Below are 24294 nucleotides of genomic sequence, written 5' to 3' on the forward strand. Positions count from 1 at the left end.
GCAATCCTTGAGCCTGGTGAAGGGTGAAGGGTGGGATTTTGCAGAGCTTGGAAAGGACAGCTCACGTCCTAGGGAAATGGAGTGCTGAAGGTTGGAGCTAGCTCTGGAGAAGTTTAAATAAGTTAATGTGGAAAATCACTAGTGTGATGCTGCACAGAGCATGGTCTGTGGCATGACGACATCCTTATAGTTTTGTCTTCCTTGTTTCATGGAGTTCCAAGTTTGATGGGCAAAGTTTTCTAAGCCACCAAAATCAGTGTTTTATGCCCCATTGGAGACCATTAGCACACTTCTCTACCTCCTCACATTTGTCTTCAGTCTCATTCTCCATTCTCCAGTGGTGGTTTCTGCCTGAGCCTTGCTCTGGACCTGAAGAGCAATTCCATTGAATTCCATTCCATGGATGTATGCATTTAGGCAAGGGTCTTCAGCTTGACCAGAGCACTGGCTCAGTATTTGGTGCTGTCTTCAGAGCGCAGTGTCTGGGGAAGAAACATAGATAACAATACAGAAAAGCAAGAGTGTCTTCACAGCATTGCTCTGCCTTGGTTTTTGTCCTCCAGCCATCTGTCTGCTCAGTTAACTGCCACTTTAGGAGGAATACCATTGTCTGTCATTTTCAAAAGCAACAAATGCAGACTAAAATGCAAACTTTTACTAAAATGGTGCTGAGTAAAGTAGAATATTGAACGAAGTTATGGATTTTAGAGTAATAAAACCCTGTTTTTTCTTAATGTAGATAACATAGCTTCAGAACTGGAGAATTTCATGGGTCTGATTGAGACAGTGACAGGGTATGTGAAGATTCGCCATTCCCATGCACTGGTTTCTCTGTCTTTCTTGAAGAACCTGCGGTATATTTTGGGAGAGGAACAGGTGGATGGGTAAGTGTTTATACATTTGTAGGTGCAATTTAACTTTTAACACAAAGCCACAAGAGGCTGAGTCTCCTAATGAACATTCGTGTACTGTTAGACAATTACCTCTTCTGCTAATATCTGGTAATACATGTCACTAATGGGGGATTGCACTGGAAGAGACTCCACTGGTATGGAGTCCACTTAGTTTGTAAGTTGTGATTGTTTGCAGTTCCTTAAAATGTTAACATTAAATTAATTGTCTATCAAGCAGAAAGCAGCTTGGTCAGGAAGAGTAAATTCGATCCCCCAGAAATGGTTGCTGTGGGTTATTCTGTTTCTGTAATGCATATACGATGTGTGACACTTCTGCTGCTCCGCAGTTACAGTTGTATGCAGCTCCTGTTTCTCTATGATGGCACAGGTAGCAGAAACAAAAGCTTTCAACCTCCACAGAACTTGCAGTGCTCAGGTTTGTTGATGTTCCTTCAGCAAGCTGTGTTTCTCCTTCTCTCCCTGAATCAAGTTTCAGTTCAAGTTTAAACCAATATTCTGTGGGAAAAGTTAAGTCTCTGTCAGTAATGAGAGAATTATTAAACAAAGAATTTTATAATTGTATAGGAAAAGGTAGTGGGAAGGTCATGGGAAAGGTTGCTTATGCCTGGTTTATCTGCCCTGACAGGATAAAGTTACAGCATGAGAGATTCTTCTCAACTTCCCTGCTTCTGTCAGACTAGTCTTTGGTCAGCCTTAAATTCTTCAAATTCCATCATCTGACAGAGCAAGTTAAAGGGCAGCTCTTCATCTTGCACTTGCAAAACACAGGTTTTTTTCAGTAAGATTGTTTGTTCTATGGAAAAGCTTGTTTCTAATTGCAAATCCTAGAGGCTTGTCACTCTGAGCACATTCAGCCACGCATGATGCTCTGTGCTCTAACAGATACTCCAGTTATCTGTTTGTCTTTTCTCCTACCTCTGTTCTCCCTCTCTTGCACTCCTTAAATTTGAGTTCAGCTTTGAGGTTTAAGTAGTATATATTGCTGTTACCTTGGATGTCGGTAAGCAGATACCAGCAGAGCTGATATGAAGAGGAATGACAGGCTTTAAAATCTGATTCCCGACTAGAAAAGGAAATGGTGCAGCTTTGAAGAGGAAAATAGGGCTGAGGGAAGTTAGGAAGTGGCTCCATTTGCATACTGATGTCAGGGGCGCTTTGCCTGGAGAATGCCTAGCGTAATTTAGGCATTGCCACAATCTAAATAGCATTTCCAAAAATATTTGGGTGAAAGTAGACACCTGGCAAGGAGGAAGTGAGCTTGAAGTAGGACTTTGGCAGAGCTGTGAACATCAGGGAGTGGGGCAGTCCTGGGGGGAAGTACCGTTGTACTCAGACAGTAGTTTATGGGAGTGCTGCCTTCAGGGGTGAGAAGGAGGTTAAATTAAGAACCATTATGGGAGTTGTTCATTACATGACTGACCCCGTTGCACTGTTGTTTTTTTTTTTATTGAACAGGAGTAGCAAAACAGTACTTCAGTATTTCTTCCTTACTCAGTCGCTGTTGCCTGCCTTGTTTGTTACAGAACGTGGGAAGATTACAGAGAATTTAATTTCTGCAGTTGTTTTCAGGATGTTCATTACCTCTCTTGAACACCACATCAGTAGGGAATGCATTCCCATAACAAAAAAAAATTCCCCTCTGTGTATAGGGAAACTGAACTGGAGATGTGCTGGAAGGGTCTCTGTGTTCCCTGCAGGATTTTCATTCATAGTCTGGTGCTGGTTCTGCCTGACCATCCTGTTCTCTGCTGAGTGCTGTGTTCTCATTTCTGCCCTGTGAGTGAGTGGCACTTGGGCAGCACTTCTTCAAGTGTTGGCTACCTGGAACACAAGTAATTTGTGGCCTTAAGGAGAAGTAAGAAGACGATGGCCGGGGCACAACTGCTCCCTGTCATGTTATTGTGTACATATTTGGCTTTGTTACCATCAGGTTCTCTTCGGTGATCAGGGCCACATAGGTGTGGAACGCATGCCAAGTTAATAGGCAGCTTCTTAGCTGATGTTTTGTATGTGTAAAGCAGTAAGCATTTTCCTTTTTGCTCTCATATTGGCTGATGTTCCAGCTGGCCTAGCGGGATTTCTTTTTCTCTTCATTGTAGCACTGAGAGATGAACAGCTTTTCTGTGTGTCTTACAGGTCACTTACAGGTCACTGTCTTACAGGCAGACTCTGTCTGCCACTAGCCTGGTCTTCTGTAGCCAGGATATCCATTGCAGCCATTCACAGTCCTTTACCAGTTCTTGTTCCCATTTTGGTGCAAGTCACTTCTCTACACGTTAACATTGTGTTAACCCCTTCAGCAGCAAACTTACCTGGTCATTACTTTCTTCCCAGAGCTTTTGGTGTCATATATGCTGTGAATGGGGATAAAAGGTGATTGAAAGCTTGTTATGTAGAACTCTTCTTTACCAGTATCTCCTCTCGCTGTAGGTGTAGTGTTCTGCATCATTGCTTTATGCTGTGTGTGTGTGGATAGATGCAGCACTGTGTGCAGATACAGTGTGAAACAGGTTTCTGATGATGCAGTCAATAATTAAGTAGCTCTGGGTGCTCTGCAGTTGGGGTATGCGTCACCTTGTGGGAATGCTCTCCTGTGGGTGTGTGGGTTATGCAGGTTGACTTGAGGCTCTTTATGGCACAGCCTGGCACCAGATGTGCCTCCTGCTCCTGTTCAGAGGTTCAGCCTGTCCTTCAAGTCATGGTCTCCAGTCATTTACACTGATAGTCTCTCAAGGGTTTGAGTAGCAGTGCTTTGTTTTCCTACACTGAATCTTCTATTCTTTCCATGCTATCTTCCTTGAAATCTCTATTTTTTCCACAGCTGTTGGAGTCAGTGTCTGATATAATCATTATTTACAACCCAAGCCCTAAGTGCCCTCCCATTGCCCGCTGCTCTACCTTCTGAGCCATGCAGCATTGCACCTCTCCTGTGCCTGGATCTGGGTTTAGCATTCCAGATTTGGTTTCCTTGGCACTTTGTGTGGTGCCAGAATAACTTCCACTAATTTATAGTCACAGTGTATATAGGATCCCTTTGGACTTGTTTGCCTCGCCTCAGACTGCTGCTCAAACTTGTGTGGATGCCTCTAGAAGTACAATCCATAGAAATCCCAGACTGTCCCAGTCAGCGTGCAGTTGTGTAAAGCACCCATGTGTACTTGATTTGCCCCGTTTATTCGACTCTTGAAATGCAAGTTATTTGTCATGCTTCAGTACAAGAATGATCTCTTGTGTCTGAAGCATTATTGCCACAGTCGTGAGCAGGAGACAGGTAGGCTGTTATTAAATATTTAAGATGGTTTCTGTAGCCATAGAGCCACACCTGTTTATTGCGGTAAGTCTGAGTCCAGCTTTTTGGGTCTTTGCTGAAAAGCTTAGTTGCCGTTGCTTAATCACACAGCTAATTATAGTGAAGTGTCATCTTCTGAGCAGAGCACAAGGAGCTGCAGGGATTTTAGTCATCTGTAACAAATAAACACACTTTCCAGTGGTATCTGTTGAATCTCACATGCAGGGTAACACCACTGTTTTCTCCTGGCAAGAAGCATTTGACATGCAAGTATGTACTCCCTTTTCAACTGTTAGTCACCAGAGCACATTCTTCTCAGCATCCTACTGCAATAGTTCCAGTGTATCACTTTTCTTAGTGACCAAGCCCTGGATATTTAGGGGGCACTTGGAAATAGGACAAAGCCCTTCTCTTTCACATCGCTCTCAAAATACTCTGAGCATTTTGGTGTGTCATGAGAAACTGCAGCTGTGTTCTGTGCAGGCTGCAACCAGAGTGCATTCTCACTTCAGGTTGGGTGAGGGAGGAATGAATGCTAAGTTTTACTTGAAACAGTGGAAAGAAAACCATAAATGAGTCTCTAGTGTGCCAGCTTCTTGTGAGCAGAGTGGTTTGTCTGCCATGTTATTCTGGCTAACTCTGACTGCAGTTGAAAGGATGTGTAGGATTTGTAGGTTTAACCGTGCTGATAGGAGCTTACCGAGGTAAAATGACATGCACAGGTTGCAGGGATTTATCGTGCTAATCATCGATTGCATGTTGATGTCTACCAACTTCTGTTGGTAGGACGTCCCGAAAATAATGTAATAAATACTGACAGAATAGGTTCTTTTGATTTAAATCCATCAGCAAACCTTTAACTCATTTCCTAATTGTGCATTCCTGTCTCTGTCATCCCAAAATGTGTTTTTGCAGGTGTTGTCTTACTGCTGGTGTGCAGCCTGTTGTCTTGCTTTGGCTGCACCTGTTTTTTTCAGTTCAGCACAGTTGAGTGGCACCAAGAATTTCTTCTTACTGTGTGATAGGATTTACAGAAACAACTTTGCATCTAATGTCTGTGGAAATAAAGGATGCTCATGTTTTTCCCCTGCTGTGCTTCGGGAATGGGCTCAGCACGTGCTGCCACAGCCTGTGTTATTAGCTCTGCACTTTGAAGTGTGGGTCCTGTGCTGTGCAGTCCATGCAACTCTTCTCTGTCAGTTTTGATGTATAGGCACAACTGTACTTGGCACAGCGCAGGAAGCCTCTACTGGGCCAAAAGGTAAACTAAGACACAGAGGCAAGGAAGCTTCACTATGCAAACTCTTGCAGTTGCTTTTGTAAACATAAGCAAGACAGCTGTGTTCACCATTTTATTTATTGTCAGAACTGCAGCTTGCTTTCCTTCCCATAAGGTATACAAGGTCATTACTTCCTATCTGGCACAAAAAGGAAAATCTATTGTAGAGATCTGCCGTCCAGAGGACATGAATTTGTATTCCTTCCAGCAGCTTGCATATTCATCCATGATTAAAACATATGTTGGAGCAGGCTTTACACAATGTGGTGTCAGCCTTGGGGTCCTCTGTTAGTCATTTGCCTGCCCTCTGACCAAAGTGAGCAGTCAGAAAAACGTGCTCCATGGGAGAGAAGAAAATCATTTACTCTGCTGAATACCAATTTAAATTAATGAGAGGAAGTACAGAATTTTAAAGTTTGCGTATATGAAGATGCTCTTCATGGGAATTGGTGATGAATTAAAACTGATGTTTTCCTTCAAAAACTTTCTTCTAGGAATTATTCTTTTTATGTGCTTGATAACCACAATCTGCAGCAGCTGTGGGACTGGAACCATCACAATTTGACGATCAAGGAGGGGAAAATGTACTTTGCATTTAATCCTAAGTTGTGCGTTTCTGAGATCTACCGTATGGAGGAAGTTTCAGGAACCAAAGGGCGGCAGAGCAAAGGAGATATAAATCCGAGGAACAATGGGGAGAGAGCCTCTTGTAAGTTTCAAAACAAAATGAAAAGCCATTCACCACATGGCCGTGTTATTGACTGTTACAACATGTAGAGGTTAGGAACTATGCTAGGCTTTCAGTCATTCTGCTTGATTGTTTTGTGCAAATGTAGCTGAAAGTCTGTTTGTATTGGTGGAAAACTGAGGTTACATAGTCACTGCATCATCTATAAAAACTGATAAAGAAACCTGCCTTCAGAATACTGTTTTGTAACAACAGCATCCTATATCAACAAGAACAGAGTCAGTAAAATCTTGGGTTTTGGTATGGCCAATGAAGAGCAGTTGCTCTGTTTCCTTTGCGGATTTACATAATTATTGGTATTTTTCTCTCTGAGATGTATATACTCTTTTTGTTATTAAGGAAGCTGCCTACATAACAATTTCACAGACTCTAAAATACCTTTTGTGTTACTTCTGAGCTTCTTTTCAGCTCCTGCCGAATATTGCATTTTGTTACTAGAAGAGCTTGTTGCACGCTCAATTTTTTTGTGCTTTATTTTTCAGATTGCTTTTGATTTGCAAACTATTTTTAGTGTCCTACAGTGTGCTTAAACTTCAGTGTCTGTATTTAATTTTGGATTCTGCAATGTTCTTGATGTCAAAGTTATTGGAAAGTCTTGTGTAGGCTTTGTGGAGTTCACATAAGGTCTCCAGGTGTAACCAGCACATTTACAAGCAATCTCTCTTGTAGGAATTAAGAAGACAGAATGCTTACAGTTTTGACCTCACACTCAGACTCTTAGAACTGATGGTGCATTTTTCTTTGGTCTGTTTGTGGTGCTCTTGGAGCTGAGTAAATTAAAACGTATCCTGTGTATAAGTCAAGTCCCCTTGTTCAGGATGGTATTCACAAAACTAGGGCACGTACTCTGCTGAATGTCTCTTTAGGCACGATGCATAAATGCAGATGGCATAGATCCTTGTTGTAAGTACACTCCATTCTTTGCACATTCAATAAAGCAAAGGCTTGCAGTCCTGGAGGAGTTACAGACACACAGTCAGTCCTTACTACCACTGAGGCAAGTGCCAGCCTCTGCCTGTTTAAAAAAAAACAAAACGTTACAGAAAGCTTTCTGACTCTGAAAAGGGGAAAAGAATCAACAAAAGCTAAACTGCCTTTAAAAGATAGCACCAACAGTGCCAGTGTACATGAGGGTGAAACCCCCTTTATTTTTGGAGACTTGTATGAAACATTAGAAACTGCCACACAGTTGATGCTTACAACTCAGTTTCTTCATCCAAGTATTAAGTTTTTAAAATGCTATTTTATTTTGGATTGGAAAACTCTGACTTGGTAGTGGGAAGCCACTCATTTCAAAGCTGCCAACTTCCATCCAGCTCTGTTCAGAAGAGGAGCTGGAAGCTGCTGCCATCAAATGGTTGTGCAGTATATGATCTGAGTTTTGGAGGTTTTGGTCCAGCCTGTAATGACTAAGAATATAAACTTCTTTCTCCTTTCTATCTTGTTTATTCTTCTGAAAGACGAGTTGTAATTGCCTAAAACTGTCTCAGAAAGTGAGAATATGGAGGCCACTTATATCTCTGCCTTTGCATTGCAATTGGATGGTGAATTTAGTGCTATTAAACCCATCCTGTGAATAAACAGGACTTCGATTTCTCATTCAGGGAAAGGCTGAAGTAGTTTTCAAGAGCTTCTGGTGGTGCACTAAAAGGAAATGTGCTTCAAAAAATAAAACCCTAAGGAACAAGTAGCTTCAGTATACACTGCAGTGATTTCCAAGGCCAGGCCAGTGCTTACCCCTAAGCACTCGAAATATGGTACCATGAAATACTAAGGTATAAGGAAACAAAGGCTGCCTGCATATTGTGCTATCATAGGCATTGCAGGAAAGACTAATTAGCAAAAACTGGCACATTAGAAAAAGCAATAACTGTTAAGCTAAACAATCAGGCAGTACAGTGATGACTCAGCCCTGTGATGTCTTTCTGTGTTGCAGGTGAAAGCCACATTCTGCGTTTTGTTTCCAACACAACATTGAAGAATCGGATTAAGCTGACGTGGGAACGGTATCGCCCTCCAGATTACAGAGATCTCATTAGCTTCACTGTTTACTACAAAGAAGCGTGAGTAGATATCTTCAGAGACTAATGGAGACAGTCAAGGGATAGTAGGCAGTTTTCTTCTGACTGTCATTTTACTGAGACAAGATAGTCAGCAAAACTCCTTCAGGTAGTTCCTACTTCACAGTTTACATATTTCATTCAGTTTACGTAATTCATTCTCACATCCTGCCTTCATTTGCTTTCTATACTTGGTTGAGTAAAAAAACCCTTTAAAATGAGGATTATATTGCCTGAAGACTATAAATGGATTCCAAATCCATTGGGTGGTTTCATATTTGGGAAAATGAGTTGGATGGCTTCAGTATTCTCAGGGCACTAATTTGGAGCTAAGTCGTACTGTTGTTTCTGCTGAGATATTCTCTAATCATAGCTCTAAGAGGACGTCACGTATCAGGAGTTTTACCTGCCACCTCGATGACTTGTCTTACTCAGTATTTGAAGTTATTTAGATTTCTCAACCTCATTAATTTTCTGCATTAGTATCTCTTGAAGTAGGAAGCAGTTACTGGAGGGAGCATAATTTCTTCAGAGATCTATCTACCTTTGCATATCTTTGTAAGAGCTCAGATTTAAAGTAGTCAAAATACAAATGAATACATTAATAACTCTGTAAGCAGTTGGGGGGGGTGGGGTGAAGGGGAGGTTCAGAATGGTGTTAGGTGCAAGGCTAAGGTGAGACAACATTGAAGTGAGGTACTTGCATAAGTGTATGACAGTTTTTAGGAGAAAATAAATATCTTGCACTTTTTTTCCCCCAATGTTTCAGGCCGTTCAAAAATGTGACAGAGTATGATGGACAGGATGCGTGCGGCTCCAATAGCTGGAATATGGTCGATGTTGACCTGCCACCAAACAAGGAGAATGACCCTGGAATTTTACTGCAGGGATTAAAACCTTGGACTCAGTACGCGATTTATGTCAAGGCTGTTACCCTCACAATGATGGAAAACCATCACATTCATGGAGCAAAAAGTGAAATTGTGTATATACGAACCAATGCTGCAGGTAAGATCCTCGTCCCTTGGTGAAGAGCTGGTAAGACTTTAGGTATGCTTATTATCTGGGATTTACTTTAAAAGCATCCAAATACACTGTAGTATGTGCTGGGTTTAAAGTGCCTTCATTTTCTTTTTCCCTGCCAGTGCCATCCATTCCCTTGGATGTTATTTCAGCATCCAACTCCTCTTCACAGCTGATTGTCAAATGGAATCCTCCCTCTCTTCCCAATGGCAACCTCTCATATTATATTGTACGATGGCAGCAGCAGCCTCAGGACAGTTACCTTTACAGACACAATTACTGCTCCAAAGGTAGGCTAACTGAACAAAGTTTTGAAATGCCAGTAACTCTTACCTGTCAGGGTAGATTACTTACAAGGGCTAGAGCTTGTGCCGTGCTTCACAGTACTTTTGTGAATAACTACAAGTATACAGGAATGTGCAAATGTGAATAGTTAACGTGTTTGTAACACAGAGGGAAAAGCAATAAGCTGCCTTTTTTCCTTTTAAGATAAAGTCCCAATTCGAAGATATGCTGATGGGACCATTGATACAGAAGAAGCTACTGAACCTACCAAGCCAGAGGGCTGTGGGGGAGAAAAAGGACCTTGTTGTGCTTGTCCCAAGACAGAGGCAGAAAAACAAGCTGAGAAGGAGGAAGCAGAGTACCGGAAAGTCTTTGAGAACTTCCTTCACAACTCCATCTTTGTCCCCAGGTAATGGTCTTCAGCTCATTGCATTTTTTTAAAAGATATTTCCTAGAGCTCAGGCTTCCTGAATGAGAAAGAATATGTAGGTAATACCTAAAATGTGTCAGTGTTGTTTCTCAGTATATGTGAGACAGTCTGCAGTCTTTTTACTTTGCGGTTTCTCTTAGTTGCAGATTTTCATCCCACTCTCTCAATTTTAGCTAGTAGTGAGAATTCTTACCTATATTGTTCAAAGACTTCAGTGATGGCTTATTTTCGGAGTCAAGAGTCACTTGAGCAGCTCTTTGTCTCTGAGAGTTTCAGAGATGAGCAACACGTGGCAAATGAAGGATTTCAAATGTAATCTTTAAATAGCCATTTAAGTGCTTGTGTTCCCAATCTGAAGATTTATTTGCCTTTGAAATTTGCAGACATGTTCACCTTGCAGAAATGAAACTGGTCTTGCTTTCTCACTGCACTTATTATAGTGGCCATACTGGTTTCCTGGGTCTATCCTGCAGAGAAGTATTTAATGTACCCACTCTTCTGTTTCTGTTACAAACATTACTGCTTCCACACCACACGGAATGGTAATTTATGCTACATCCTAGAATAGATACTACTGAATGAATTGATGATTTTGATCCTTGAGTTTCTTATTTATCTTTTATGTAAGCTGGTCTTTGGGTAATTGGACCCTGGAGCCTAGCACACGGTATGCAGCTGTTTAACATGTTGCAGTTTCTGTAAGGAATCAGTTTTCAGTCATGCATGCTATCTATTGTCACTGTTGACAGGTTAAGTTTATGTTCCAGCTCTGTGTTTGAGTACTCTGAAGTGTGGCTCTGTTGCTCATTGAAACTGGGTTATATTACTCTCCAGTATAATTTTATCTTTTTTTTTTTTTTGGAACTTTTATTCAAGGCAGTTTTGGATTGGCCTGTTTGGTTTTGGGACAATATTTGCAGCTCTTCTTAGCTTTGTCTGAAAAAATGAGGAAATAAGTACTGTCTTTCTTTGGAGGTGCTAACTACTGTGCCTGAGCTTTGGCTGGTTCACATTTAGTGTTTGTGGGTGAATTTATGCAGTGTTTTGTTACTGATGATAAGAACCAGCTGCAAAGATAACATAGCAGCCACCATGACTGCCCAGGTCCCCCTGTGCAATGTGAGATGGTACAAATGTGAGCTTATTTTGGATTTTATGAAATAGGAAGGAGTTTTGAAAGGCATTTTTAAGTTATAAACTACCTGAAAATCTATCAAAGCAGCATTTACAAAAGATTATTTTTATTTCAGTAAAATCCGGTCGTCTAAAACGTGTTGTTTTTCTTGCCAATTTGCTTGCATTTCCCAAAACAAAAGGAAAATCTCAGAACTTTCAACTCTGACAGTCAGTTCACAAAGAATTTCCTGAAAGCTTGACTGTTTCCCCTTTTGCTTAACTTGATGCCATAAGGGTGTGTTTTGTAACAGCAAGGGTAGATAAAGTATAATGTTCAGAAATAGCTGCATAGCTAAGCAACTTTAGATGTTATGTTAGGGAAATTACAGATTATGAGCTAGTAAAATATCTCTGTGGGACAAATCTAAGCAGCTTGTTACCTGCTGATGTCCATGGTTTTGTTTTTTTTTTTTCCAAAGGGAGAAGTTATTCAATGTGTTAATGTAAACCTCAATAGTGGTATTTGTTTGCAGTGTTCTACCTGTCTCCAGGATATTGTGAAAGAAATGCAGCACGTAATACTGCATTAAAATATTCAACTGTGTGGTTTTAAGTTTGCTTGAAGTCTGTTGATCTAATATTGTGTGCAGTTCTTGGATGAGTGTGGTTATTGTAGTCATGAAGTAGATTTCAAACGTTAGGACTCTGGTCAGTCTTGAACAGATGCTCATGACCACAGGATGAAAAGTTATTCATGAGGTTCCTTAGTTCTGTAATGAGCAGAATGAGATGCATGCTGTTTGTAATAGAAGGTATCTCAGAAGTAATTACAAAGTTGTCATAGAGTATAAGAAGTCCAGGGCGACCTCATTGTGGCCTTCCAGTACTTGAAGGAAGCATATAAACAGGAGGGGAACAGCTGTTTACGAGGGTGGATAATGATAGGACAAGGGGGAATGGTTTTAAACTGAGACTTAGGTCAGATGTTAGGAGGAAGTTTTTCACTCAGATGGTGGGGAGGCACTGGAACAGGTTGCCCAAGGAGGCTGTGGATGCCCCATCCCTGCAGGCATTCAAGGCCAGGCTGGATGTGGCTCTGGGCAGCCTGGGCTGCTGGTTGGCGACCCTGCACATAGCAGGGGGTTGGAACTGGATGATCATTGTGATCCTTTGCAACCCAGGCCATTCTATGATTCTGTGAACAGTTAGCTTGCATTTTAAATGGCTTTTGTTTTTTTTTTTTACTGACGTCAATTTGATTTCATTTTTACAAAGTCCTATTTTTCTCCCTTCCTTTAACAGAATAGATAAATTTTCATGTTTTTATCTCCTGCCTTTTCCTTGTTTTCTTGGTCTTTTGCTCTTTTGTCTTTATCTGTTCCTTTCACTGGAGCAGGAAACTGCTTGACAGCAAAGCAGTAGTGTCCAATCTCTTGATATTTTAATCACATTTTCCTTTGTTTTTCTGTAGGTCTTTTTCTCTCCATTATATGACTATAGTTTTTACCACCAAATTTAGTGTTGCTTTCTCTTTATTTCTTCCCAAAAACCAGTTAGGACTGTACTTTTTTTCAGATACCACTGAAGAGTGAAATATCTTGTATCCCATAAAGGTGATGGATTAAGGCATGCTTTCTGGGTTCATACTTTAATTTGTGCTTTTGTTGACTGGAAACAAGCTTTGTATTTTTACTGCTTTTATCACAGAATTTGTGCAGGTGGTTGGTGGAGGTCATTCCATGTGTTTGTAGGTCTTGAAAAGTTTTTTCTTCCCTCTGAATTAAAGAGTCAATGGGTGCTCTTCCAAAGCAAGCTAAATAGGATTTAGTAACTTCCATGAATATCACTGTAGAGGAGAAGCAAATGCTTACATCTCCTGTTAAATACACATCCCACCGACAAGAAATTACATTGGCTTGTATGTTTTTTAAAGCAATTTATTGGTAACTTAAGCTTCTTTCTAGTCTTTATTTCTGTGCTGTGGTTTACATGGCAGCTGAGAGTGTCAGAACGATTCCTCAAGACACAGGAAAAGGATTTTGGAAAATTTCATAGGCAACTCCTAAAAAAATGAGTGCATCCACAGCCAGATTTCAAAATCAAGTCAGGCTCTTTTTGGCTTACTCTGCAGCATGCTGCTTTGTGACTGAATGTTCTGAATTTCGTCAGGTAGTGAAGTAATTTCTCCTGTTGCATCAGCTTATTCCCATTGTGTGCTTGGGGAAGACATTACGCACCTGATCTGCAGCTTACTCTGGTAGGAATGTGGTAGACTTCACCTTTGTTACTGAGATCCATTGCACTGACCAGGTGCTAAAGGGTGGCAGGTGGGGCAGGATGCAGGCCAATGAATTGCCCTGGTGCACTGCTATCTGTGTGTGAGCAGTGCAGGTGACTTCAGTGAGGAGGAAAGTGGGAGGTGGAGAAACTCTCCTGCCTACGTAGTTAGTGCTTATGGGCAAAACAGGCAAGGATTTGACACATGATCAAGTGACATGTCTTATTTAGCAGTTGTGTGTTGGTTAGCTCATACCAGCAAAACATTTGTAGGATATTTTTATACTGATGTTTGTCATGCCGCTGCTTGGCCATTATAGTTGTTCCTTAGACCTGAGAAAGTAGTAGCATTGCTGTAAATCCTCACGTTTTTAATTCAGTGCACAAATCTCATATAGATGCAAAGCAAAGTTGAACTCTTTGCTGTACACAAAATTAGTGCTGCATTTTCTCATTTAGGAAGATTGTTCCTTTACAGCGGGTAAGAGAAACAGAGATGCACAAATGACCACGCAGTGATGGTGATTGACTTTCATGGCTTTCAGCTGCCATCCAATGCACCTTTCAGTCCGGTGCATTCAAAGTTCTGCAGTTCCATTGCAACTGAAAAGACCAACGAGTTAAGCCCACTGAGAGTTAGCTTTGCTACTTGAGCAAACTTCAGAATGTTTTTTCCCTAACCTTTTAAGCCTTTGCCATCTTGATTTTTATTTTAAGCTTCAACATTGTTGTTGTTAAATACAAATCCAGTTTGCTTTTTAAATAACAGAATAACTGTCTTTGCTATTCAGTTTATCATGCCAGCACCAGGGTGGTCATAAGTTTGCACATGTATCATGAGGCTTGCTTTCGGCTTCAGAGATGGATTTCCAACCAAAAGAGAGCAATAGGATGTACTGATGCACTGCAGGTTCAGCTAAAGAGTGAGCTGTTTGCTTGCCGTGCAGTATTGTTTATTTAGCTTTTCTTCTTAATAGCACTTACCTATTTTACTGTGTTTCTTCACCAGTTTTCCTGAACCTAGAGGAAAAGTGAATTTTCTCTAACGAGGCCTTTTTCCTGTATTTGCTCCACAGACCTGATCGGAAGCGGAGGGATGTGTTCCGAATTGCAAACGCCACTTTGGCCACTCGAAATAGGAACACAACTGGGGCAGATCATTTCACCAATGTTTCTGACGCAGAGGAGAGTGAGGTGGAATACCCGTTCTTTGAGACCAAAGTGGATGGCAAGGAGAGAACTGTGATCTCCCATCTCCAGCCTTTTACTCTTTACCGCATTGATATTCACAGCTGCAACCACGAAGCTGACACACTCGGTTGCAGCGCTTCCAACTTTGTCTTTGCAAGAACCATGCCTTCAGGTATGCTCTCATAAGCATCAAGGTTTTGTTGTGTTCTTTTTTTCTGGCAAGAGCTGAGTCTCAGGGGGGACAAATCTTTGAAAACACATAGAGAAGTGTTGGGAGCATGAAATAAAAATTCATTGAACGCAAGGAGATAAATTGGAATTGTATGAAAGTTTCTTGCAGTAGTTTAATTGTCTCGTCTGCTCTCTCCTGTGTACTGAGTCATCTGTATTGAGCCTGTCTCTGATCTGGAGAAGGGCAGCCCTGCCTCCAGTACCTAGATGATTGTGAGAGAAATGGTTTCCCAGCTTTGTAGATGAGAGCTGCAGACATGATGGATTAAAAGGTTTTATTCTTCAGTTCCCTGCATGCTGAATAAAGACAAGGGAATGTTTCTCTGCTGGTGTTCAGTTTTGCTGTGTTCATGCTGAACTGTTTACAGATGTTAGTGCTGCTGGTGGAAATGCATGCCAAATGTTTCTCTGTCACAGAATGACCAAGCATTTGTCCAGCCTGGAAACAGGAGGAGCACTGAGATGCTTTGTGCCCAGTCCTGGGCATCTAGAATACTTCAAATAAGAAACACTGAATGCTCTACTCATGTCTGGGAATTATCCAGATTGTGCTTCTGAGAAGAATAGAGATGATTTTAGTGTAAGCTCACATGCATCCAGCAAAGAGCTTCTGACTCCAGCAGATGTCTGGGAATATTTGATGCAGTGGTAGTAATTTTGCTTTGTTTCCCTCATAATTTGGGTTCATCTGTGTCAGTGAAAGTATTACTTATTTCAAGGAAGTAAGGAAATATGTAAGATCTGGAAAAGGGACATAAGTATTCCCAGATATTTAGTGTATGGTTTTGAAAATTAAAAGCTAAATTATTCTACTTTATTCTGTACCTTATAAGACTGAAACTGTCTTCATACTTCTGTTAGAATTTGAATAAACATCATAAAATGACCAAGAGTGAAAATGACTGGGGATAAACACAACTGCTGAATTGCTGATGAGACCCTATTTTAGACTGAGTAGTTTCCTGAGATTACCTACAGAGAAGGGATGGCAGTGGGGCAGATTCTGCTGTCTTTCTAGCAGTTGTTGTTTGCAGCCATTTGGTGGGACTAGCTGTGTCTGCATGGCTTTGATATAGTGAAAGGCTTGGAATGAAGAACCAAACGCTGATAAGCAGCTCTGTGTCATGCAAAAATAGCACACTTAGTAGAAAAGCACTGACATCTGATGAAGCTGTATGTACACCCTCACTTCTGACAATCAGCAGTTCATGCAATACTAATCTATCCAGCCAGACCCTGGCCAATGCATTTCATTCTCTGGATCTTCAGATAGTACTTCCTTCAACTCTTTGTGACCTAAAGAATAGTATGAACTTCTATTTTTGTCCCCCACCATCAACTGTTGCCTAAGTTCCTGTTTTAGCAGTAGGTATTCTTCTCACATTCATTGTAAATATTTTACAGAGGGAGCAGATAACATTCCAGGAACAGTAGCATGGGAAGCAAAAGAAGAAAATACCGTCTACCTGAAGTGGTTAGAGCCTACAAATCCAAATGGGCTGATACTAATGTATGAAATCAAGTATGGGCAGCATGGAGAGGTGAGGATCTGACACTTCTCTGTGAATATTTACTGCTTGTTACTCTAGTTTATACTTTTATCTTGTCACATCAGACTGTCTAACCAAGGTAGCATTTTTCAGCCTGTTTTTGTCAGCCTCAGAAAATCTAGGCTTAAGTACAACTGTAGAATATTTTCCCTGCTTTGACTTTTATGGTGCAAAAGACATAGTGCTACGTGAAGAGCCTGTGTAACTAAAAGCTAACATTGTCACACTTGAGTTTGCTAAGGGTCACACAGCACTTGATGCCACAGACAGTGACTTAGCAGCCAGTCTGCCATCCACATTAATTTGGAGTTCCTTATTAGTCTTGTTGCCCACGGGGGTTACCTGCAGTTTGGGAATGAGAATCTGAAAGGGCTTCCAAGTTATGACTTTTATTATGCTTTAAAATACCAAATATACCTCAAAACTGAGTAAGGGTGAGGGGGATACAATGTTTAGATACATTCAGTCTGTAAAAATTAATAGTTTAATGGTTTGGTTTTAATCATTTGCAGGCTGTAATAAAAAGCTTGGAGATCTGGTAGCACTGCAAAAATTATCTTTGTGACTTTCATCGAAAATGTAATATTCAGAATAGACCTGTTTTCTGTATTCTTAAGAAAAGTAATTTTTATGTGGTGTTTATGGTAGCTGCTTTCTTTTAGAGATCTCTGGATTACCGAGTCCTTAATAATTGAACAGTGTTTAACTTAGTCCCAACTGAGATACAAATGGAATCTTTTTTAACTTTCTTCTTTCTGAGTGCTGCTACAGACCAGTGATGGAGATGGTGATTTCGAACACTCAGCAACAAGCAGTGTCTCATTCCTTTGTCTTGTTTTGTCAGGTTTTGGATTCCACATCTCTTTAAGCTGTTGGAATGAAGGCTAATCAGGCGGGGTATTTAGTTGTACAGATGAGCTTATGTTGCAGCCCTACTCTCTTCTCCAGAGTGAAGAGTATGAAGATTTTAACATGAACTGCAAATTGCTTTTTCCTTTCAGGAGAAACGAGAATGTGTTTCGAGACAGGAATACAAGAAGCTTGGAGGGGCGAAGCTGACTCATCTGAACCCCGGAAACTATTCTGCTAGAGTTCAGGCCACATCATTGGCTGGAAATGGATCTTGGACTGAGCCAGTCTCTTTCTATGTACAACCCAAATGTAAGACCAGTATTGCTTGGCTGTGTCCATCTGGGGACTTGACTTTTTGAAAATTCCTAGGGTTTACTTGCATAACTCTGAATACTCTTACCTGTTGATGTGTTTTGGAAATTCCTCTTTGTTCTACTTTCTGACAGTTGTTTATAAGCAACAGGTGTATTGGAGGTGTGGTCCTTTTGTTGCATGCATTGCACATATATGAGGTGCAGCCAGGTGATGGGTGCATAGATTTTACTACTGTGGCTCTCTCTGATGCCCACCTCACAGTCCTGTGTAATGTTAGGAGTTAAATGCTGGAGTTAAATTGTGCAGAAACTGTGATAATCTGCACACCTACTTTGAATTGCAAAGTGATTTAAGAACCAGTGATCTGTTAAGATTTGACCTGGCAAATTTTTTTTAAATATCAGTATGATTTTTTATACTATAGAATTGATCTTAGGCACGTTGTGATAAAGATGGTACTAATGAAACGGGATACTGCTCCTGAGAATGGTAGCAATTTAGGTTTTGGAAGAATAGCTCTGCACAGGGTACACGGAGACCTTCTCCAAGCAGTTGTATCCACAGAAAATTAAACTCCAAACCAACGTGAATATCTTCTGAAGTACGAGCAATTGCAAGGTGAACAAAAGGTGATGGAAAAGAAAGGTTAATATACAAGTGAACAACCGCGTATTGTTCACTGAGGAATGTAAGTCTTCAAGCATAACATGTGAAACCAAACTCCAGACAGACGCTGTTCTGTACAAAGTTAATGCTTTTCAATCTCTGTTCTCTTGTTCCACTCATCTGCAGTCAGGGAGTGTTTCTGAGTACATTTTTCCACATCAGACAAGAAAATGAGTACTTTGATTTCTCCCGTGTATGGAAATATACTTGAGTGGGTTTTGAATGTTTCTTTGTTAATGGAGATTTTATAGAAACCTTAATACAATTGTTTTCTTGTTGGTTGCAGCAGCAAACTATGACAATTTCCTCCATTTGATAATTGTGCTCCCCATTGCTTTCCTGCTCATCATTGGGGGTTTGCTGATAATGCTGTATGTCTTTAACAAGAAGAGGTGAGTTATATTTGTGGTTGAAGCTAAACTGCAGGAGGGGAATGCTTATTTTCAAATCTGTGTCTGTGGAGCAAGTTAGAAAATAAAAAGTGAAATAGCTTTCAGAGTACTTGAGAAGCTCAAGTGGATTCAGCCTTGACGGTGTGTAGAAGGAGGTGGTGTAGAGTTACTGCCAGTATCTGCCTGCTGCTTGGGATGCAAAAGGGCTTTTTATTACAGTATCATGTTTGAAGGGGAAGAGGAGGGGTTGTCAGGAAGATACCCAGTGATGGCAGATGTGTTGAACCTTTATAATCAGATGCTTTGAAATGCAGTTTGCTCTATAAACTTAGTTCAAGTCAGGTTAATCTGATTTCTTGCAAATTCTGAAGTCTATACACATAATAATGTTTGTATGCTGGACAGAACATTCAATTGATTTGTTTTCCTTAGTGTTGTACTTAAATAACTAGGGTTTTTTTTTTAAATTATTTATTTAATTGAAATACATAATGAGAACTTAGCAGAAGTCAGTGCAAATGTTCTCCCTTGCAACTTTTTAAGTGTGGAGCTTTTTTGTTATACCTACTTTTAAATTATGCTCATTGAGTATCTCATTATCACCAGCTCTCATCCCTTTATGTGCACACTGTAATCTCAGTTCCCAAGCACCACAGAAAAGGCTTTGCACTACAGAAAGTGCCTCAAGTGATGTGAGGCACCTGCTTGGCCTTCCCATGTCCTCTCTGGAGTGAAGTAACTGATACCTCATCCTTCTTTAAATTGTTGTTCTAGCACACAAAAATGTTTTCTTTGGTTTTCTGAAGTCTGATTAATGATTTTATTTGTACTGCTTGCCCCCTGCAAGTACTCATACAACTCTCACTAAATGTCTTATTCTGAAAATCACATCAGTAAAATAAAATAATAGAAACAATTTATAAAGTAGTTGAATAGAAGAAACCCAACTAAAAAAAGCCTTGTTCTTTGCTTGATCACTTATGTCTCACAGTAAAAAGCAGGTGATGTTAAAGCCACAAGTCTCCTGGGTGTATCAGTGCACAGCTGCCTTTCTTAAAGGAAGTTTGCCCAGCAGCTGAAAGTACCGTGTGTTTACACTTCTCTGTACCACATCAGCACCAGAAAAGACTGCAGGTTTCCTGGGAAAAATGTTCTGAGCTGTTTTCCTATTGATTATGGGAAGTAGAACAAGAATGTGATTTGTCTTCTTTCTCTGAAAAGCTCTCCACGTACAGTAAATACTTCATGATTGTGCAAACAGTGGAAAAGCTGTAGAATAGGCAGTCTGCAATTACTTGAGTTTAAGGATTAAAAAAGAAAAAAAATATTTCAACAGGAACAGTGACAGACTGGGCAACGGAGTACTTTATGCATCTGTGAACCCTGAGTACTTCAGTGCTTCGGATGGTAAGTGTGGCCTGAGCCTCTGTGTGCTCACTTCTGTATGCTCTGTTTGTGTCTGACATGAGAAGGTATGAAACCCTTGCAAAGGGATGTGGTAAAACTTCTTTCTCTTCATTGTATCTGCACACCCATAGTTAATTCATAGGCAGTTGTACGTGAATGTTGTCTGCCTACTGAAACTGGGGAGTCTCTGAAGTTTTTCCTGGAGTTTATTAAGCTGAGATTAACTTGGGTGGGTTTCCCTTTCAGAGCATTGTCTACTTAGGCAGTAATTTTGTTTCTAGAATGAAGGAAGAATTCATAAATTCTGTGTCTTCACTATTTGTCCTTTTGAGCCCCGTTCTGACCTATTGGAACAAGCTCACCACTTGCTTGGCTTGCTGCTTGCCAGTCATAACGTGTGGCAATTCTGTGTTAAAATGAGCACAGCTGTTATAATGTAATCTCCATTTTCTTTTCTCTTTAATATCTGGAATATAGAAGTCAGTTACTCTTTGACTAAAAAGCTTTTTCGAACTAGCTTCACGTTGACCAAGCAGGTTTGTACTTGATGCAAACGTCAACATTCTGTGGAATATGTAACATGGGTAATGTTTCTTTGAATGTAAGAATAAAAATGGAAGAAGGTGCTGGAAATGGCAGCTAATGGGCTTTCCTCTTGCTTAGCTACTAAATTGGAAAGTTTTGCTTAAAGTAGTTCTGGTTGCCTCCAAATGAGGTTGTTTGCCACTGGTAGAATAAATAACTCTTTCCTTTATTCCGGTGAAGAAACAAAAGCATCTAATGTGCCCATTGAAAGCTTGAGGGGAATGGTGTAATATGAGATTCTTACACTGCCAGAAGCATCTTCTGAAGGTGTGGGAGTGCTGCTGAGAGCTAGCTCAGAACTTTGTTACTCAGAGGACTGGATGCTGGGCTTGTATGACTGGCAGCACACCTGAGAAAATGTAACCGCACCGATGGTTTGGAAGACTGCAGAAAATTTCCATCAGGATAATGGTGAAGGTGTCCAGTGTCAAATAAAAAGCAAGAATTAAAACTGATCTCAGGATCAGTTGAAGATGAAGGCTTATTGTTCATTAGGATTGTTTAGTTTCAATTTCTTGCTTGTATACATAATTCTGGACCTTGAATTTATTTCACCTGATGCAAAACGCGATGAAATTCCTCACTGGAACAGGCTGCCCAGGGAGGTGGTGGAGTCTCCTTCTCTGGAGATGTTCAAGACCTGCCTGGATGCCTACCTGTGCGACCTGCTGTAGGGAACCTGCTTTGGCAGGGGGGTTGGACTCGATGATCTCTGGAGGTCCCTTCCAACCCCTACAATTCTGTGATTCTGTGAAAATCATACAGGAAACAAATGAACAGAAAGCAAAACAACAAAAAAACACATAGGTTTTTGTATGTCTGTCTTATTCTCCTGTACTTCACTTGTTGCAGAGGGGTTTGCTGCTTGTGCTGTAGATAAACTCCTTGGCAGGTCCTGTGCTGGCTGCTCCTGAGCAGCAGCAGGAGCTGAATGACCCTGGTTGTGCGCATTGTGTTCTTTATTTTTATCCCATTCTGCCAGTCCCTTTGCATCCATCTACACATTCCTTTTAAGATGTATTTGTATGCAAATGATCTGCCTGTCTCTGTATGGGAAAGACCGTGGAATATTTGCATGCATCATTCAGGGGCTCAGCATTATGGCCAGCGTTGCTTACGGTAAAATTGTTCAGACAACTGATATCATGAAGTGACCCCGGTGTTTAGGAAAACAGAACGTGATGGCATGTTCTCTCTGCTTAGTGTACGTTCCAGACGAATGGGAGGTGCCCCGCGAGAAGATCACCATGTGCCGGGAGCTTGGGCAAGGCTCTTTTGGGATGGTGTATGAGGGAATAGCCAAGGGAGTGGTGAAGGATGAGCCGGAGACCCGGGTGGCCATCAAAACAGTCAATGAGTCTGCAAGCATGCGTGAGAGGATAGAGTTCTTAAATGAGGCCTCGGTGATGAAGGAGTTCAATTGTCACCATGTGGTAAGTCATGAACGTGTAACCAGGTGGGCTGATATGGCTGTGGTGCTTTGAGGGCAGGAGGGTGTTTGGGGCATGTCCTCACTGGATGAAGAGGTGCTTGGATTTTAGCTTCAACTCGGCAGCGTTAGAATATTGCTGTTCAGCAGGAGTCAGAGAGAAAATAAATCTGCCTCCGGACGCTTCCCACTGGTTCGTGGGTGTCTGGGGCTACGTATCACATGAATAAATGCTTACTGCAGTTCAGTTGATGGGATCTGGAGCTGAGTGTTTGTTTTTCCTCTTCCAGGTTCGCCTGCTAGGTGTTGTTTCTCAGGGCCAGCCTACCCTAGTTATCATGGAGCTGATGACACGTGGGGACCTCAAAAGTTATCTGAGATCATTGAGGCCAGACACAGAGGTGAGTCACAACTTGCTGGATTTTGTTTATTTATTTCTTTGCTCAAAATCATCTTGAGCAAAAAGGCATCATGTCAGAGGGAGTAGGCAGTTAGCCTTTCTTGCCCTTGTCCTTAAGCTGTAAGCACAAAACATGCTGCTGTGTGATCTGCAACACTTCTTTTTGATGTGGTAATTACTGCAAATAGCCCAGTGTGCTGTATGGAATAGGCTCTGTCTTGTGGTACTGAGTCTGATTTTCCACGTTTGAATTAGATCTCTTGTCTAACCTAATTCTTGTCAAGACGTTGAAAAGATTGGCTTGTTGAAGTATACATGTTAGGATAATTGTTTCGTGTTCTATATCCTGCCTGTTGCCTCTGCTGGAAAATAATTACAAATAAGGCCTATTTAAAAAATCAGTGTGCTTGCTAATACACGAATGTACTTCAACATGTAGGCCATCTGTCTAACAGCTAAAATTGCCCCTTATGATGTAGGGTCTGAAAAATGATACTGAACGTTGAAAACATAGTAGACATTGTAGAGAATGAACCCAGCAGTTTTCTTTTGCCATTGGTGGAATAATCTAGAATTTCTGGCACAAGTAATTTAAAGGAACAGAATATGGGTATATGGTTATGTGCAACAGAGAATACATGTGGTATGAATGGAGAACACTGAACATATCAAATAGCTGAAGCAATTGGATGCAGAAAATGTCCAAGCTGAATAAACTATTTAAGCTCTTCAGGTGTAAGAAACAACACTGCTGTACTAAAAAGTCTTTCTTGTTTGTATTTCCTATAATAGCATGGCCAATGGCTAAAAAAAAAGAGCTGTTTGGGTGTTCTGCCTGTAAACCAGTTTGTTATGCCCAGTTTTCCCTCTAAGCAGGTGCTACAGTGCTCATCATTTTAAAAAGTATGTTGCAGTTTGGTATGGAAATAGGTTTTTTTCTTTTTTTTCTTTTCCCCTTACGTGTTTTGTCTTCTTAATCCTGCTCAGAGTAATCCTGGCCAACCACCTCCAACTCTGAAGAAGATGATTCAAATGGCAGGAGAGATTGCTGATGGGATGGCTTACCTCAACGCCAACAAATTTGTTCACAGAGATCTTGCGGCGAGGAACTGCATGGTGGCAGAAGATTTCACAGTGAAAATCGGAGGTGTGTTTTTTGATGTTTACAGGAATGAAAAGCTGAAAAATCCTGAAAAATCAACATCTTAGAGGGTGTTTTAGTTGTTTTTTTTTAAATCTGTTTTTAAAATCTTGTTGAGCTTAGTTCTAGTTTCTGCAGAATGAATTATGTTTCATATGAAGGCTAGCTGTGATTTAAGACGTGTGAGCAGTCAGCGTTGATTTGAAACTCTTGGAATACCTCTCCTTGCTGTTGTTCCATTGAGGAAGTAGCATAGCATGTGGGCTTAAAAGGAGCGGGTGAGGCAGCGATTTGAGGTGCAGATGCTGCAGACATCTGGGTGTATGGCACAGTTACCACTGTGTGTCATTTGCTCTTCTGTTAACGCGCAGAAATAATTCTATCTCCTGTTTATTGATTCAAGAAAAACAATTTTAGGATTATTTTAAAGCATATCTGAATTAGATGTGGAATGTAAGGCTTGATTTCAGCTGGATGCTTTCCAGTGTGAACTGGAGTGCTGCTTTCCAGACAACAGAATGGCTTTTCCTCTGCTCTGCTGTTAGAACACCACTTATTTTCCCCCTTCACCATTCCTTCAAAACAGTGTCAGATGAGTTTTTTCAGACTTCCCTCCAGAGAGTGATTTTTGAGCTTTTGGCTGTTTTTAAGTTGTGCATATTAAAATAGCATGTATGGTAACAGCCTTCTGCTCTAGGAAACTAATTCTTTTTC

General features: G+C 40.9%; 1 protein-coding gene across 1 annotated transcript in view; it reads left to right on the forward strand.

The window, feature by feature from the left end:
- IGF1R (insulin like growth factor 1 receptor) overlaps positions 1-24294 on the forward strand; it is a 124362-nt gene that overhangs the window by 87811 nt on the left and 12257 nt on the right. Inside the window, exons 5-18 of the mRNA XM_042824520.1 lie at positions 740-884; positions 5977-6191; positions 8167-8293; positions 9060-9298; positions 9436-9603; positions 9803-10007; positions 14498-14784; positions 16248-16384; positions 17395-17554; positions 18513-18618; positions 19955-20025; positions 21814-22043; positions 22330-22440; positions 23427-23586. Of these exons, the coding sequence (XP_042680454.1) occupies positions 740-884; positions 5977-6191; positions 8167-8293; positions 9060-9298; positions 9436-9603; positions 9803-10007; positions 14498-14784; positions 16248-16384; positions 17395-17554; positions 18513-18618; positions 19955-20025; positions 21814-22043; positions 22330-22440; positions 23427-23586 (2361 nt within the window). The remainder of the gene's footprint in view (positions 1-739; positions 885-5976; positions 6192-8166; positions 8294-9059; positions 9299-9435; positions 9604-9802; positions 10008-14497; positions 14785-16247; positions 16385-17394; positions 17555-18512; positions 18619-19954; positions 20026-21813; positions 22044-22329; positions 22441-23426; positions 23587-24294) is intronic.

This window comes from Centrocercus urophasianus, unplaced genomic scaffold (genome assembly GCF_019232065.1).
Source record: "Centrocercus urophasianus isolate 14NV4802_14NV808 unplaced genomic scaffold, USGS_Curo_1.0 seq_23, whole genome shotgun sequence".
NCBI lineage: Eukaryota > Metazoa > Chordata > Aves > Galliformes > Phasianidae > Centrocercus > Centrocercus urophasianus.